Here is a 17,814-nt window from a genome sequence, read left to right on the forward strand (position 1 = left end):
TGGTCAGTCTCTTATTGGCCATATGTGCATTCTGTGCGTATTGCCTCGATATAGCCTTAGTTTACAAGCATTAAATAGGACGAAACGCGCATCCTGGATCCGATTGCTAGCCACTATCCATTTTTGCTTATAATGCTTATGAATTAAGGCAATATAATATTGAATAAAGCCATTATTAATAATAATAATAATAATATCGAGGCAATACGCACAGTATGCACATATGGCCAATAAGAGACTGACCAGTTGCAGTCCTAAGCATCAATGGGGAGATTCAAACAAACAATACTTATTAAAAGTCTTTACATTCATCAAAACTCTTTAGTTCTACAAATATTGTACAACATTACTGCCCATTAAGATCTATAGTTAATTTAGTTAAAACTAATTTATCTATTTAGATAGACTAATAAAATGATACTTTTCTATCGTGTTTATTTTAATTAGTTAGGTCAGGTCTTTAATTCAACTTGTTTAAAGGAATGATGAAAGTTATTTTGAAACTGAACATACTTGAAATAACAATCTAACCGTACATCTAAATTATTCACTTAGTTTAATGTAAATTCTCAGTTATAATTTTAGATCATTAACATTGAATCCAGTTGAACTATTTCTTTTTTCTTGGATGTACATATAAAAAAATTATTCTTTTTATTTCATAGCAATTCCTTACAGAATTTGAAGCACGTAAACCTCAGATAGAAAGAATACATTATGAAAAAGAACGTTTACTATCTTGGACAACAAAAAATCCTTCAGTTGAAGAATTAACTACACAAAGTATGTTATTTATATTTTATAAATAAATGTTTTCCATTTTATATTTGATTAAAAATTTTTTTCGATATCATAAATTTTTCTATATTCCTGATCTCATATTTTCATAAGCAAACAAACCGAAAAAACTAACAGTATGAATTATGTAATGAGTTTGTAATCATTAGTATTGTTTTGACTTATAATATTGAATTTTGTATTTATTTGTTACAGTAGAAACAATCATAGTTTTGTTGTATCAAAACATTTTAGAATTATGTTGACTAATAAATAATAATTAAAACTCCGAGAATTACCTCTCGAAGCTAGTCATATGATAATATTATATCGTGGATAGGTCAAAGTTAGACACTAATGCCATTGGACACCAGCTCAATAATCTGGAGGTTAAGCGTTCGCGCGCGAGACCTAGGAACGTTGGTTCAAGTTCCATCCGCGCAATTGTGGATGTACACTGCTGTGAGGTCCCATACTAGGATGGAACGGCTTTTAACTGTACCAGCTTTTCAACGGTGGTCTAGCTTAGATTGAGTCGTTAATTCAACTGTTAAAATGCTACAATCCCCAGAAATCCCCATACTGTAATTTAATTAATGATTAGAATCATTTTTTGTTTACTACAATAATTACAAATATTATTGATTTATATATATTTATGTTTTAATTAGAGGTGAATCATGAACTATCATCCTTTTAAGTACCCCGATTCACTCATGTGTATATAGGTGAAAACATTTCAGATCGTTATTTTTTTGAAAAAATTCAATCGTTTTAAGGTGTTTTTTAATCTTTTCATCATAATTATTTGTGCAGAACACAAGAGCAACATTTTCAAGCTACATAATTAAGGTTAATAGTTTTAAACAAGCCGAAAAAAGTCAAGTACGCTAATGTCAAGTGTTAATCACAAACAAAAATATCCTAGAAGATACACTAAAATTACACAATTATCGATAAAATACTTAAAGTACAGTTTATTTTAAAAAAAACAATCTAACAGTTTAGTTCATTAGTCAATCAGAACTAGACCACCATAGAAAATCTGGAAGCAGTGGACGGCCGTTTTGTCCTAGTATGGGAACCTTACTGGGACGAAACGGCTGTCCAGTGCTTCCACGTTTTCCATGGTGATCTAACTTTAGTTGACTCATAAACTCTACTATTAAATTACTACAATCTCCACAACACCCCTTCCTGATAAAAAATCGTTGAAATCCCATGGCTTTATTTTTCAAATTAACAAATACACTGGTCTGTTGTTGTTTAATAATTGTCAGTATAGGGTTGTGGAGATTGTCAGGCCACCATTCAAAACTTGGGAGCACCGCTGAGGAGTCCCACACTAAGATGAAACGGCCATCAAGTGCTTCCAGGTTTTCAATGGTGGTCTAACATTGATCCATTCATCGTATTGATTAGTAATTAATCTCAGTTTTCCTATTCTTTGGATAAATATAGATTTTATTGAGGAAATATAATTGACTACAATTGGGTCTATTCCTATTCATATATATATTCTGAAATAGTATACAGATCGATACAAGTTCATATTCTTTTGTATTTCCATAACTTAAAAGTATTGTTTCTTGAATAATCAATTAATTGGTTTGTATTTTAACCAAGAAACTAATAAAAATGATATTGAAAGATATTCTGCATAGTTCAACTAAAAGTTAAGTCAAAATTCAAACGAAAATATCTTCGAACATTTAATTAATTCGAATATTCTTTTTATAGGTAACTGAAAAAAGTCTAAGAATTGTGAAGATCAGAGTTCATTGAGTACCTGTTTCACTAACAGTATACAATCAAAATACTAAATACAATGGATTTTAAGTCCTTTAGGTTTCATAGTGATTAACACATCGTTTAGCAGTTAAGCTGAATTTGAACCGGTCACATTCTTCAAATCTATCTATAAACTGGCAAATATATGTTGGCCAGTAAATAGAGTGTTTTAATTATCTTATCAATAATAAAATTAAAGAGAACTTTATTTTTGTATATGAAAAAGTTATAGCACTATATATATATATATCTGCCTCTAGTTCCTGGAGCAATATGTTCTTTGGTCTGTCTCTTTTCCTTTTGTCTTGATGATTCCAAGTTAGAGCTTACTTTGTGGTACAGTTTGACGATTCCTGCAATGTGTTCTATCCACCTCCAGCATCTTTTCCTAATTTTATCTTCAGCTGGAAGTTGGTTTGTTCTCTTTCAAAGTAGACGGTTGCTGATGGTTTTCAGCTACCGGTTTTGGAGTATCTTGTGTAGACAAATTTATATAAAAACCTGTACCGTTTTTATGATAGTTGTTTCAGTTTTCATATATATGCTTACGTAGTATTACACCTTTAACCATAGAAATTTTATTATTGAAGAAATATCACAGACAAGATAATCACACAATCCCTAAACGAAATAAAAAATCGAAACCGACTCACCATTCACAAGATAAAAACGATTTTGTATAATACTTTCGTAATTAAAACTATTCACTCAGGAAATTGAAAATGAAGTAGTACGAAGACTACATGTATGTCTCTTCAAATTGTCACACTGTACAAATCAGCATACCGAAAGAAAGAATCAATGGTGAAAAGCAAATACTTTGAATTAAAAATGAAAATTTAAGATATAATCATATAGAACTAAGCAGAAACGCCGTCTTTGGGAAATTTTAGTTTTTTGAGCTAAGTAATTTAACCAGAACTTCACCAAATTCCTTATCCTACTGTATGGATTTCAAAAAAACAGGATGTGACAATTATAAACGAAGTTTTTATAATCTTTTGAAATAATGAGTTTATTGACGTCATCGTATCAGATTCTAAGTCATATCATTTAACATGTCTAACTAACTATAAGCGATATAAAAATAGAAAATGATTTACTGAAATGTTATCTGTTATAAGAAACAAAAAGTTATATGGAATAGATCAAGTAAGACTGGCGGTGGTATAGAGGGTGCTCCTTTCGTCCTATTTTGGGCTCATCAGATGCATGTACTACATCCCAGATTTAATGTTCATTTTGGGGTTCCAACCCAGCAGCCTTCGCTCGTAACACTGACGTGTTATTAACTCAGTTATTGAGTTAAAATAGTCACCAACTTGTTGCAACAGGTATGAATTTTTATTTAATTTGTAATATTTTGATTTATCCCTTTGTTAATATGTTAAATGAAATTTGATAAGCCAAAGTATTATTTCACTGAATATAAACTAATTGTCTATTATTTTATTGCCTTTCTAAAATATTTTCATTGGTTTATATCACATATTTCGTCTATGTCTATATGGAAATTCATAATTTCAATTGACTTTTTGCACATTTACGACATATTTCATTGTTGATTTTTCTGAATTGGGGAAATTAGATAAATATCTTGTTTGCTGTTATCTAAAACAGTTAGTCCCGTTGATAAATTTCGATAATGCAATGAGAAATCGAAGGTTATCAGAATTATGTGATATATTTGGCCAATACATTTTGAAAAATCTGACTATATATATACTTGTTAAGACATTTTTATATGAAAACTAAAAGGTCAACTAGACAGGTTAAAGGTAAGCCGTAACAAAGAAAAATAAAGTACACAAAAAAATGTGATAACTATCTGGATAGTAAATCACTGTTACCAGGGTAAGTTAAGGGTAAGAACAAATTGTTTTTGAACATATAAAGGGGGTTTCAGTTTCCGAATAGCCAAGGCCTCAATAAACCTTAGTATATGCCCTTAAAGGCTTTTGTACAACACTAAAAATGCTGACTTGATATCAACCTTGTGACCAATCTCAACCAAATGCTTCGCAATGGAGGAAGATATCTCCCTATCCTGTGATCTTATTTGACCATTGGAATTCATTTGTTTCTGCATCTATTCGGGTATGTGCTCCGCCACCCTTTGTTGCAGATCACGATTGCTCCTCTCTTGTACGTGTTCCCGCACATACATGTAAATTGATAAACACAATGGGATGTGACACAATCGCTTACGTGCTGTTTGGGTTTTTGGTGAAACATGGACCTTGTCTTTTCAATAATGACAAGTTGGGCTGCATAAAATGTCCTGTTGATAGGCAATTTTAATCTCCGTTTCAAAATGAGACTATTTGAATCGCCTTTAAATGGTAACATAAAATAAACTCGCTTTTAGCTTTCATATAAAAATGTCTTAACAAGCATATGTGTGATCAGACTGTTCAAAATGTATTACGCAAATATGTCATATAATTCTGATAACCTTCGCTTTCCCATCGCATTATCGAAATTTAAGGTTATCGGAAAGAAATTTATTCATATTATGGTTTTATTATGATCCAAAATATTTAAATTTAAGAATTCCACTGAAATACAATGTATTCTTGTTTCATAAAAAGTAAACATCTAAAAATCAGTTCTTGCTAAAAATATAATAATATATCCATGAATATCTAATATTTCTAAACCTGTTGACTAAGCATCTCAGTAATTTATATCACACATGGTATGATATTTTACCGGTGAGGTTCATTTATTTCAGTTTTCCTTATTAAAATTAAAATGTAAAAAAGGAAATAGACATCATGTTTAGTTAATATTCAACAAACATATCTTTTTGCCAGTAAAGTCTAGTTACATACACCATCTGCATTATCGGGAATTCAAAAATGTTGAATACTTATTTTTGCAAGTGTGAAAGTTTGAACTGATTTTCTTCTTGAGTTTAATCAATAAATGTTGAATTTTTATACTAAATATTGACACTAATGTTATCGAAAGAAGGAGTATGTTGAGTAAATTGTGTTATATTACTACTGCAGAGTTTCTTGGAGATTGATGAATTTAAACGTTTGTATCACGATGTGATCATATTTATACAGACATTTAAAATGAGGATATACTGGACAATTTTGTTGTCCTAGTATGAAACGGTGTAAACAGTGTACATTAACAACCTTATCGAGAATCGGACCAAGGATCTTTTAGTCTCACTGATACCATTTTACGTTTCCTACAAGAAGTTCCTAGAACAGATGGTTTCTATCTAATAGGCTTTTTCTATTGCTATATGCATCATTTAACGTACTCTTAGACTTTTGTAACAGTCTAATTTAAAAGTAAACTAGTTACTTGGAATATCATTCTAAATATTTTCTTTCGGGATATCACAAAATAAATTATTACTATTATTAATGGCTTTATTCAATATTATAAATAATAAATGCGGATTATAGTCATATGACAACTGTATGAGGTTAATAAGGTACATAGTTCGCATTATAACTTATTAATCAGTTGCTACTGTTAGTATTATTATTACTACTACTAATAATAATATCTTTTTATCATAAAAAATGGTTCATTTAGATATTCAATATGAACATTATCCTTTACTGAATTCCTTGTTTAATGACTGTTTATTGTTAAGAAATATTCAGTTTGTTGTAAACTACATAAAACTTTAGTAACTTATGCATTAACGTTTAAAAGTGAGGTACAGTCGTAAAAATCGATATGAGTGGAGAAAAATTATTAAAAATCAAAAAAATCTTTAGTTATAATAAATTTCTGCTTAAACAATCCTTACTTTTCTATGCTAACGTTCCTTAGAATAAAATTCGGATGCGTCGAGAGCACAATAGGTATTTTGCTATAATTATTTAATCACAAGCCATTAATTCGTTGAAAGAAGTCAGTAAGAGTTCCCTCTGAGTTTCGAACCCACATCATTCAGTATCTGAATAAGAAATGAATAATTTCTCTATACGATCCGTTACTACTCTCCTGTAGGACTGACAGATCTATATCAAATGATCATTTGTTGTCATTTCATTTAGTCATGAATTCTGAATAAAGACTATCAACTAAGTTACAGTGTATTGGATTTTCACGTTTTAATTATGTGAGCTGTATAATTTTTATCACTTTTAAGTAGTTTTTCATCAAGAAATGAAGTGAATCGAATAAATAAGTCTATGGAGAACAATTATTCTTCCATATGAATTAATTGGTATTTGATAAATAACTAGCATGAAATTCAAATTCAGGGTGATAGTCTGCATCATAAAAAGTGAGAATTGTACAAAACTAATGGTGAACAGCCTGTTTGTTGTGTAGAAGAGTAGAAAAATGAAGTGATGCATTACCTTCAGGTTGATAGTAACATATCGAACTGCGGTATTGTGCTTAAACTTTTGATTGAGAGCCAATCATCTCATAGTTAGAGATCTTTTTTTTTAGCGAAAATTAACCTACACGAGATCTAGGATAACCATTTCTTCTAATATCAATAAAACTCTATAAAAATGTTGGATACCCATAATACAATAAGAAGCATGACGTTCATCAATATCCTATAATTGATTAATGTGGCCTTTGTATTCTATTTATTACGGTTCTCAGTCATGTATCAAAAATCACTCTGACACATTATGACTCACAATTCAATTAACAAATACATTAATAGTTTCATAAAACATAGAATGGAAACAATGCAGTTCATTTTGGCAGACGATAATAACTTCACGACTAATGCTTTCCAAAAAGTATGAAGAATTTCGCTATTTTCCTCTGCTCCCGCTTACTTATTTCCTTTGTGTGATATCGCAAGAAAACCAAATTTATTTTCCCGTTTGCACAGTTTTAAAGATGATCTTATGGTGATTAACTTGAGAATGAGTGATTCAGTGTCTATAAAATAGGATTGGATATTTGAAAATGACAGTGATATTGTTGAATAGCGAGTGGAAGATAGATAAGTAAATAGGGAGGAAGGTAAATAGGTAGGACACTAGGTAGACGAATCCATCGTCTGACAATAAACAAATGAAAATGATAGAAAGGACAGGATGGTTAAATGTATGTCAGACAGACATATCCATTAGATCAGAGACACATAAATTTACAGGCGTAATGTACATACCTTCATCCATAACTCCTCAAACAAACAAATGCCAGCTTATGAATTGTTTAAAAATAAATAAATCTTTAATACAGTGAATGAATATTCAGAACACAAATTCAATGATAACAATTTATTTTTAAATGGATCGAATTCACTTGTTAACACGTGTCAGCTTTATTCACAAAAATACAAATGAATATGTATGAAAAATGTAGACCTTCCAAATGTTCATTTAGACTTTCTACCGACGACGTATACGTTAAAAATCCATATAATATAATATGGAAGGAATATTAATATACATTTATTTCTAATAGTCCCATAACAATGTTTATAAATCCAGTATCTCGTTTATTGTCGGGATTTGCTCAAGCTATTATAGAACTTGTAGAAGATGAAACTACTCCGGTCACCACTAATACGTATAATATAACACCTAGTCATTATACTACCATCAACAGTAATATTAGTAATAATATCAATAATTGTGTTAAATCGACAATTGTTAATGACAACGTTGTGAAAACTAGTAATGCACTCAATCATTATCAGTCAGCCATACAAAATGAGACAAAGTTTCCGAACATGAAACAATCAAATAATGATATGGGACTGTTGGCTAGTCAAACACAACAACAAAAAAACTTCCATACACTGTCATCAGCATCATCATTGTTACCATTGTCAACTCATCGTGATTCAATAAACACTGAAACAAACCTAAATTCAGTTTATCCTTCAGTGATTAATGATTCGTCATCGTTATCCAAAGATAATGTTACTTGTGTAATAAATGCCGATGAAGTAGATGCTGAGATTAACGTGAAAAAAATTACCGACAACCTAAATGAACCTGAAAATGAGGATGTTGATAATGGTGATCATGATAAACATAGTTTGCATATTGACACTGATCCTAGTATCATTCATGATAAAATTTATGACGCAACTGATACAGATACTGATTCTTGTTTAACTGAACCACAAATATCACCAAGCTATTATCATACAATGGATAAACGTTATAGTTTAGATGAATATGAATTGAAACAATTTGATTCGTCTGTCATGCAATGGAATGAAAAACAGCTGAATAGGAAAAAAAATGAAAATGAATATGTAAATGGTAATCAGAATGAATGGATAAAAAGTTTGAAAAATATTTATGTTAAAGATGACATTCCTGGTAGGTGGTATCTATGATTGACTTACAGGTTTCGATTATTGAGATATAAAATAAAATACAATTTTGATTAATAATGCGAAATGATACACAATGTAGTCAAGTGATAAATCAACTTAAATGCAATATTCTTACATACAAAAGTAATTGAGAAGATAAATATGTTTATAAGTTATATGAAGTATATCTTAATGACCTGGTTATAATCTAGAGATCTCGATAGTGTAATAAGAAGACGAAGATTATCATAGTTCTGATAATCTTCGTCTTTTTACTACAATATCGAAATTTACCAGAGGGACTAATTGCTTCAAATCTAGAGATTATTAAATACTTACTAGATTTCAGACTTTGAATATAAGTGAACTTTCTGTCTATTTCAATCATAATAAATCCCTATAAATGAATGAATTGATGGATGCTATAGTTATTTTTTTATTTAATATTTGTTTGTAGTAAGTGAAAATTGCAAACAATTGAGAAAGGGTTAATTTGCTAATATTTGTATTCATTAATTTATCCATATAACTAATGATAATCGCTTTTTTGCCTTTAAGTGTACGTTAGACAGTTGTCGAATGATAGATAAAGCTATTTTGTATACTTGTTAAGTCATTGGAATAAATTTATTTACTTGGAATGTGATTACTAGGAGCTAGTTTAAATTTTGCAGATACTTTTTATGACTGTACCATATAACACTAGATGCCTTATAAAGCATTGTGTTTTTTAAGGATATATTCAACCACAAGTAATAACGTTCAAGTTCTTTGTGTTTTTCAATATATTCCTAAATGGCATCAACTCTTGTTATAAATTATTTTGCGAATTATAACGAAATTTTTTGGCAACAAATACAGTTTTTAGTTAAAGTCTATCATTTAACTTAAGATAGTTTGTGCTTTACTGTTAACCGGTCATGAGAACTACAACTTGACCTATATCATTTAATTATGATTGATTTTGCTACCAATTATTTCAACTGTCTAAATGGAACCATTAATATGAAGACAGTGATCATAAGTTCCATAAATAATGTCATACCATTTTAGTATATATATCGACTAACTTACAAACTCATTTGTTTCATTCTGTTTCTAGGTGATGATTTAACTAAGTAAAGGATTTTTTGTAATCAATATTTACCTGTTTGTTATATGATATAAGTAAGAATGCTGGTGAGCGGCCTATGCTCCTCCACAAGGGGTAACAGGCGTAAGTAATAAGTAGTTATATGGAGTCCTCGATTATATATCACTGATATTTTATTGGTTAGTTTACATATTATACAGGTGTTGTTACCATCAATGTCACTATTGATACTGCTTGAAGCTTCGTTCCGGTTTAATTCATTAGATGCTTTTAGGCAACCATTGATTAATTATTGCATACATTTGTGTAAAAAAGTAAATATATTTTATTAGAAAACTTGATGCTATACATGTTTGGAAGGATTTTTCCACGAAAAAACTAAAAAGATGACTTAACAACAATGGCTACCGTTTCATTTTACTGTGCAGTACTACTACATCAATGAGTATCCAGATTACAAACCCAACGTAAGGTGGACAAAATTGTAAAATTTCTGCTTATTCATTCTAATTTTTATAAATATAGAACTAATTTTAACGTAGATTGTTTCCTCCATGTGTTGAATAGTTTGTATTTGTTCGTTAAACAATTAAAGAACAATGAAGAAAATTAGTTGTAACATGTAATTTCACTTAAAAAATGAATAAGTAATTGCAAATGAAAATGTTCTCGATTTTTTTCGGGAATAAAAGTTCTGCTTACTTATTTGTATTATCTTCCTACATTGTTTACAGTACTATACAATAAGAGGATACAAATTATTCGTTTTCTGTAATTTCATTAAATAATGAACATGTTATTTCGGCATTTAAAGATGTTGTGCTGATACATTTTCTGAAACAGATAAGAGTTTTAATTCGTTGGTTTGATTGATGATGTAAATTATAACTTGTAGTTACAGGATAAGGTAATCAATAATTCATGTTTATCTATCGTTTGGTTTTTTTAGTAAAATTAAGATGACATTCATAGGTCGTTGAATTTACAACGGTAAATTAATAATCAGCCACTGATGTTAGAAAAGTTCATATCAGTACTAAAGAACAAATAAATTAAATTATATCATTATGTGATTGTGAAGACTGTTGAATTTTGTTAAAATCATGAATTGATGTTAGACGACCAATGAAAACGTGAAAGCAGTGGACATCCGTCTCATCTTATAGGATTCCTTAGCAGTGTAAATCCACAATCTTGATGAGGCTCATGTGATTAGGGCGTTAACTGTTGGAGTAGTGAAATTCTCAAGCCTGCTATTGGTTTGTTCTGCCCATTGTTTAATTCACTTGTATCCTTTAGAATCAGTGGCCTATTTAGTCAATGTTATGATAACCATAAAAGGAGACCAAGACCTTAAGGTCTATTGGTTCACGATGCACTTTTAATCTAGCGTGAAACCAGAAGAATGAGTTAGCAAGAAGATTTATTTATTCTGCTATATCCATCCTTGACTAGAAAACTCAAAGATTAATTTGCCATAAATACTTGACCACAACGGAATATGTATTGAAAATCACAATTCGCAGACAACTCGGTTATAGCTGATATAAGAGCGGAGAAATAGTGGAATGGTTCATTAACAATAAATCCGTAACGGCAAAATATAACAGTGTATATAAATAAAACAAAAAATTTACGAGCAGTAGAATAAAAAACTACAATAATCCAAGGATCCGTGGAAAAATTCTCTCCGATATAATGTAATGATGACAAAAATAATTGTAGTCATTAAAAGTTGGTAGAGTACACGACGTTTATCCATTTATTTGTCCGTTTATTTTACACTGAAAATGTTTAGCAAACTGTTGTAAACCATAATTGATTTAGTATAAATCACATGCTTATCAGCATGAAAGTCGCCGTACATATTAAGAGTTACTACGCAATATCAAATTAATAATAAAACAATAACATTTCCATAAATACTCAACAAAGTAAATAAGAACATGAAGATATACGAGATAGTGTCTGGAAAAAAGGGTTTGTATATTTATGCTGAATGTACACTGTCAAAATAACTTTGAATACAGACGAAAAAGATGATTAATAATCTTAGAAAACTGATAATAAAAATAACAAAGTTAAAATAAGGTAGGTAAACAGAGATAGATGCTAGCTAGCGGTGGAATCAAGGGCGCACGTTTCGTCCAGTCCGAGACTCGTCAGCTGGATGTATCTGCATCTCAGAGTTGATGTTCATTGCGTGACTTGAACCCAGTACCGTTCGCTTAAAACGCTAACGTATTGTCCACCTGGAAATGAAATTTTTCATCCCAGTATTATTGTTGGTTTTTGTATCTGTTATAATGAAAATGCATTACATCTACTTATTAGACTACGCCCTAATATTTTATACATTGATAAACTTTCAATACACTGATAATGAAGTTATGTTAGAAAATTAATTTGAAGTTATTATTCTCTAAGGAAACCCGAGTTAAAAAGTAGTTGAACATCTCTTTATCTAATATCAATCTATAACTAGTAAAAAAGATTTCATTTTCTAAATACATACGGCTATATATATACATAACCGTACTGATTAATTACCGTTTGAGTAAATTGTAAATTTGAAAGATTATTGTACGAAAGACATATCTTATTTTTCTCGGAATTAAGAAAAACGAAAACGCACAAATTCAATAACCACACTACTTCCACTACTACTACTGTAGTGAACGAAGATGCAGGTGGAGAAGACCAATTTATTGTTCAATATACAATCACACAGTGGTTTAGCAAAATGTGGAAATCATACATCAAATACATCATTTGCATATCATCTTTGTATTATTTCTTGCAAGCTTCATTGTTCCTTCATTTCTGTTGTTATCTTAGTTGCTTTCGGTAACCTTCTCTCTCTTTTTCATTTCAATCTTCTCAACCTACTTCCCTCAGACATTCGGGTGTTACCTATATCCGCAAACATAAGCAGTATACGCCACACTACTACTACTAATAATAATGGCAGATTTCTTATATTTCGTATATTTTTAGTTGGATATCTTATAAGAGTTACTCAAAATTCAACCGTAAATTATCCCCTTATAAAATCTTAATAGATGAATAAACGTACTTGTATGACAAAATATTGTATGACAAAAAGAACTTTTCTTTTGTTGTTTGTCGCAATACGTGTTTAATTGACATTTATTTGCAGTCATGATATATATGAATTATTCGATCCAATAGATATCATTCAGTCAAAAGATTTAGTTTTGATATCTTATTTAGCCAATTATTTATCTAAAGGTACTTGCCAAAATGAAACTACTTATCGATTTCACGCATTCACATCTGAATTACCAGCATTAATTTATTTAATTCGTTGATAAAATCTTTCAGATTTCTTTGTTAAACCGAATCGACCTGCATTTCATTATCCATTTGATGTTGTGTAATGTTTAAGTAGGGAATATCTATAATAATCCATTCTTAACATCATTAATATTTTACAAACGAATACTCATAAATAAATTAATACTTAAATGTATACTAATTTGTGAGCTGTCAATCTACATCTATTTTAATATTATTTTGAACAGTTACAACAGTCTAATAATTTTTTCTTCCATATGCATGCACATACATATAAACGACCAAACAGTCCTAGATGTTGAAAGCAATTAGTTCCTTCTATAAACTTTGATCGAACTACTACTTCCCATTGTTCTAGATGTTTTTTTTATTCAGTTTTAACTAAATTTCAAGTATTAAAAATAATGTAAATGGTGTAAACCAATGATGGTTTTTAGATTATCTTCTTAATGAACTGCTGTCGTATTGCCTAATTTGTAAATCAACATAAAGCTTCTGATATCCTGAAAATATTCATTAAATAATAGGCAGAATGATATTTGTGCTTATAAACTATTTACACAAAGATATGAGTAAACAAACTGAAATACATCAGTTTTGTTATAAACAAACATAAAATTACCCATATTTTAGTGAATGTGGATTTAAAAAAAGACTTTAGACGTTTTCGTCTTCTTAACATTTTTTTAGCAATTTATTATTCTGATATATCGATTTAAGAAGAAAAAGGTGGTTAGTAATCAAATATAATGCTTTAATGTTATGAATAGATGATTTTTAAGACTATCATCACCTATATTTTCATGAAAAGTTATTTAGCATATAAATTTTTATCAATACAAGTTCAACTCAGGTAAAATATCAAGCGAAAATGATCAAATATTGACCAATGTTAACGTTGTCTCATATCTTTTAACAATACCGATTCACAAATCTAAAGTATTTCAAATTTAGAACTTTTATATCTTTAATTGAGTGTTATAAATTCACTTAATAAGAATCCGATAAAACGATTTCCAACAAACGGTTTTCTTACTTAAAAAGGAAGGTCATACGACCAGTATGCGACCTATAGTGAATTTACTTGTCATGAGGTACAAACTCTTAATATAAAGATCTATTTCCATCTTGTACACCAAGCGCTGAAATGTACCGGTGGAGCTTTTTTTTACCTAATTATCCATCTGGTCTTTGATGCTTACATTAGTTCTTGTTCTATATTCCTTTATAGCAAATTATATCATTTATCTATAATAAAACAAATCCTTACCTATACCAGATGTTTTCAGTCATTTCGCTACATTTTATAGCTATATTTATCCTTTTGTTAAGATTTTATTTTTTTCTGTTGATATTAGTTATTACGAATTGCCTGTATGAAGATAAATATCAATAAGTGTCAATAAATCCTTTATTTTGATTATTTCGTTTGCAAAAAAGAATAATGCCATATCTTTCATCTGTTTTTTTATTGGTTGGCTTTTCTATTTCGTGTTTTTTCATTTGTTGTTTTTTTTCCGAAAAAAAATCTTTTCCACATAAATAAGAATTCACAGATTATGGTTAGATTAAAATAAGTTCTTAATTAATTAAAATACAATTTATTTACTTCATTGGTTTATTTATATTTTGTCGAATATCATAATACATATACAAAATAATTATAGGAATCTCTGTCATGTTTGAATTATTTGTTTCGTCTCTTCAATGGTGACTAGTTTTAAAATAAATATTTCTGTATGTTCATCGAAAGGTTAAATACATTATGGATGAGCAAATATTTTTAATAGTTGAGATCATGAATCCATTGAAGCTAGACCACCATGGAAAACCTTAAAGCACTGGATGACCGTTTCGTCCCATTGTGGGACTCCTCAGCAGTTCTCATCCACGATCCTGCCTCGCGAGATTCACTAATAGTTAATAATGTTACATTTGTACATGTAGTTAATTAATACATAGTTTATATTAATAATGGATTGATTAAAAGCCGGATATTACACCACTTTGTTCTCTATCATTGATCTAGAGAGTAAACGTTCTGGTACATGACTAAAGGTCACAGGTTTAATTCTCAACGATGGTTTATTGAATGTGCACTCCTTAAGAGTCCTTGTTTAATGTTCCCAGATGTTCAAAGGTTATCGAATTAAATTTATTCCTCAGTGTGCACTATGAAACTCAATACTCTTCACAAATGTCTTGTTATAACATTAGTTCAGTTTATGAAGAAAATTATTTTAATGTTAGTTAACATTTTCTTGTATCTGTTGGCAATTTAGTTTGCTTGTTACAAGTAAAATATATCTAAATGAAATTTTTAGTTTGAATGAATAAAAATAATTTTGGAGGTAAAGAAACAATAATTATATTATCAGTAATCACTTTGTATTCTTGATAAAAGTAGAAGCATTCAAAATAAAATGAATGTAAAAGAAAAAAAATATCCGAATAAAATTTAGTTCATTTTAATAAATGCAAGTTTCAATGTTATAGATTTATGGAGTTCATTGAATCAGTCAGTCAGTCACGACGTAGAACTTCGTACGTACGTACGTACATCAGTTCGAGTTGCCATACCACATTAGCACAGAGATGCAGATGTCGATTCAAATCCCATAGTGGTAGAAGTAGTAAGAGTATAAGCATTAGTGTGCAACGTTTTGGTCCGGCCGCCCCTAGCTTTCTTCCAACCTACTCTTACGCCATAAAACATTGCACGTCAGGGCAGTCGGTGGTTGGGCATTGAATATTCAAAGTAAACAAGAAACCAAATAAATCATTATTCATTACTACGAATTTTTACTTTATTGTTACTATTACATAATCTGATTTCAATTTTGTAGGTGCTTGATTTCATTAGTAATAAAAGTCAGAAATGGATACAAATTGAAAAAATTCGGATAATTTGTTGATCTCTTTTTTCGTTATTAACAAATGCCAGAAAGGTTGTGACGGAGATTCACTTCTATTTTTTTAGATAGAACATAATTTCGGTTGTTTTTTACTGGATTTTATCAAAAATGTTCATTAATATCGTTAATTTATTTGATTTGTTTCTTGAAATTATATTCAGCTCGAATTCAAATTAATCATGATAAAATAACTTATTTGTATTTAATATTTAATGGTTTAAGGAAAATTTGGCATTTTATTTATATATTATTATCTACGCTAGTGTTCATGCCAAGTCAAAAGTTATCTTGACAAAAAGTTGTTGTTAGCCAAACAAGTATAAATAGAAAAAAGTCACTCAAATAGTAAAGAGTTAAAATGCTAAATTGTAGATTATTGATTTTAGTTTCCTGGAATGATGTTTTGAAATGATTGGTTTAATTTAAACCAGTTGTTTAGATTAACTATATGGTAGATGTTGTTTTGCAAACGTTTTCTGCTGAAGCTCAAATAAATGAATTATTAAAGGAAATAATTGAGTATATGTTACTGAACTAAAATATATTAAATATTCTTATACTTTCAAGTATGCTTTCATTTCTGTACTCAAGAGTCTACTATAATTTAAATCCCCATTTTTTGTTTCACTCTAAAGTTGATCAATTACAAAATCAATGGAATTCAGTCGAACAACAAATGATTGAACGTTCAGAAAAATTAGATCAAATGTTATCTGGTATACAAACTTTAAAAGAATTAGAACGTGATGTTGAACGAGAAATTAGTAAGACAGAAGCTGATTTACAAAGCGTTGATGCATCAAAGAATCAATCGAATGATCAAAGTTTATCAACTTCTAGAATTCTTGTTATGACTCCAGAAACATGTCGTAAACACTTACAAGTATGTTGCTTCATAAAAATTTACATATTATATGTAATTTATTCTTTATGGACGTAGTTTTTATAATTTGAGGAATTAGGTGTCTAACTTTTACCACAAGTTGAGAATTACAATTAACCGACTCCAGTCAAATATTTAAAGCAATCAATCCCTTTTATAAATTTCAATAGAACAATTAGAAAACGGAGTTCAGTCAGACATTATGTTTCATCACTGAGTGATAGCTAACATTAAGTTATTTATTCCTTGATATTGACCAAATTATCGATGACATTTTAGTGCTACCCTTCAATCCAAATGATTCAACATTGCAATAAAATTGATATCAAATGATTAGAAACAGTCAGAAATAAATCATGAATCTAGGTTTCGTTAGAACTGTTTGTTTGTAGTCTTGAGACAAGTGACGCTGCTCGTGTGAATACGGACTCATTTACCCCATGGTCGCAGTCGATGAGTACTTGAACTGCGAACAGTTGTTTGGGAGACCAGAGTACCTACAGAAAACAATTGATGCTAGAATAGTTCAATGATAACTTATGTAACGGTTACGCTGAGTTCTGCAAATTCTAATTTTTCAAGGGGTACATTAAGATTTAAGAAATACCTTCCAGGTGATAATGTTCGACCATCTAGAATCAAATAAATCTCGCACATTGAAAGTAGTATTTTATACCAAATACAACAATTTATAATTTATAGCCAAGTTACATTAAATTAATATAGTTATCTCATATACTAGCAGTTTGTCTCTTTG

At 29.7% G+C, this 17,814-nt stretch overlaps 1 protein-coding gene across 1 annotated transcript in view; it reads left to right on the forward strand.

Moving 5' to 3' along the window:
* Window positions 1–7,993: 7,993 nt before the first annotated feature.
* The window catches only part of Smp_076500 (dystrophin-like protein), a gene marked incomplete at both ends in the record, with an annotated part of 71,832 nt that continues 62,011 nt past the window's right edge, over window positions 7,994–17,814 (forward strand). Inside the window, 2 exons of the mRNA XM_018799087.1 lie at window positions 7,994–8,852; window positions 16,810–17,057. Coding sequence (XP_018646640.1) covers window positions 7,994–8,852; window positions 16,810–17,057 — 1,107 coding nt within the window. The remainder of the gene's footprint in view (window positions 8,853–16,809; window positions 17,058–17,814) is intronic.

The sequence above is a fragment of the Schistosoma mansoni genome, assembly GCF_000237925.1.
Source record: "Schistosoma mansoni, WGS project CABG00000000 data, supercontig 0149, strain Puerto Rico, whole genome shotgun sequence".
Classification (NCBI taxonomy): Eukaryota; Metazoa; Platyhelminthes; class Trematoda; order Strigeidida; family Schistosomatidae; genus Schistosoma; species Schistosoma mansoni.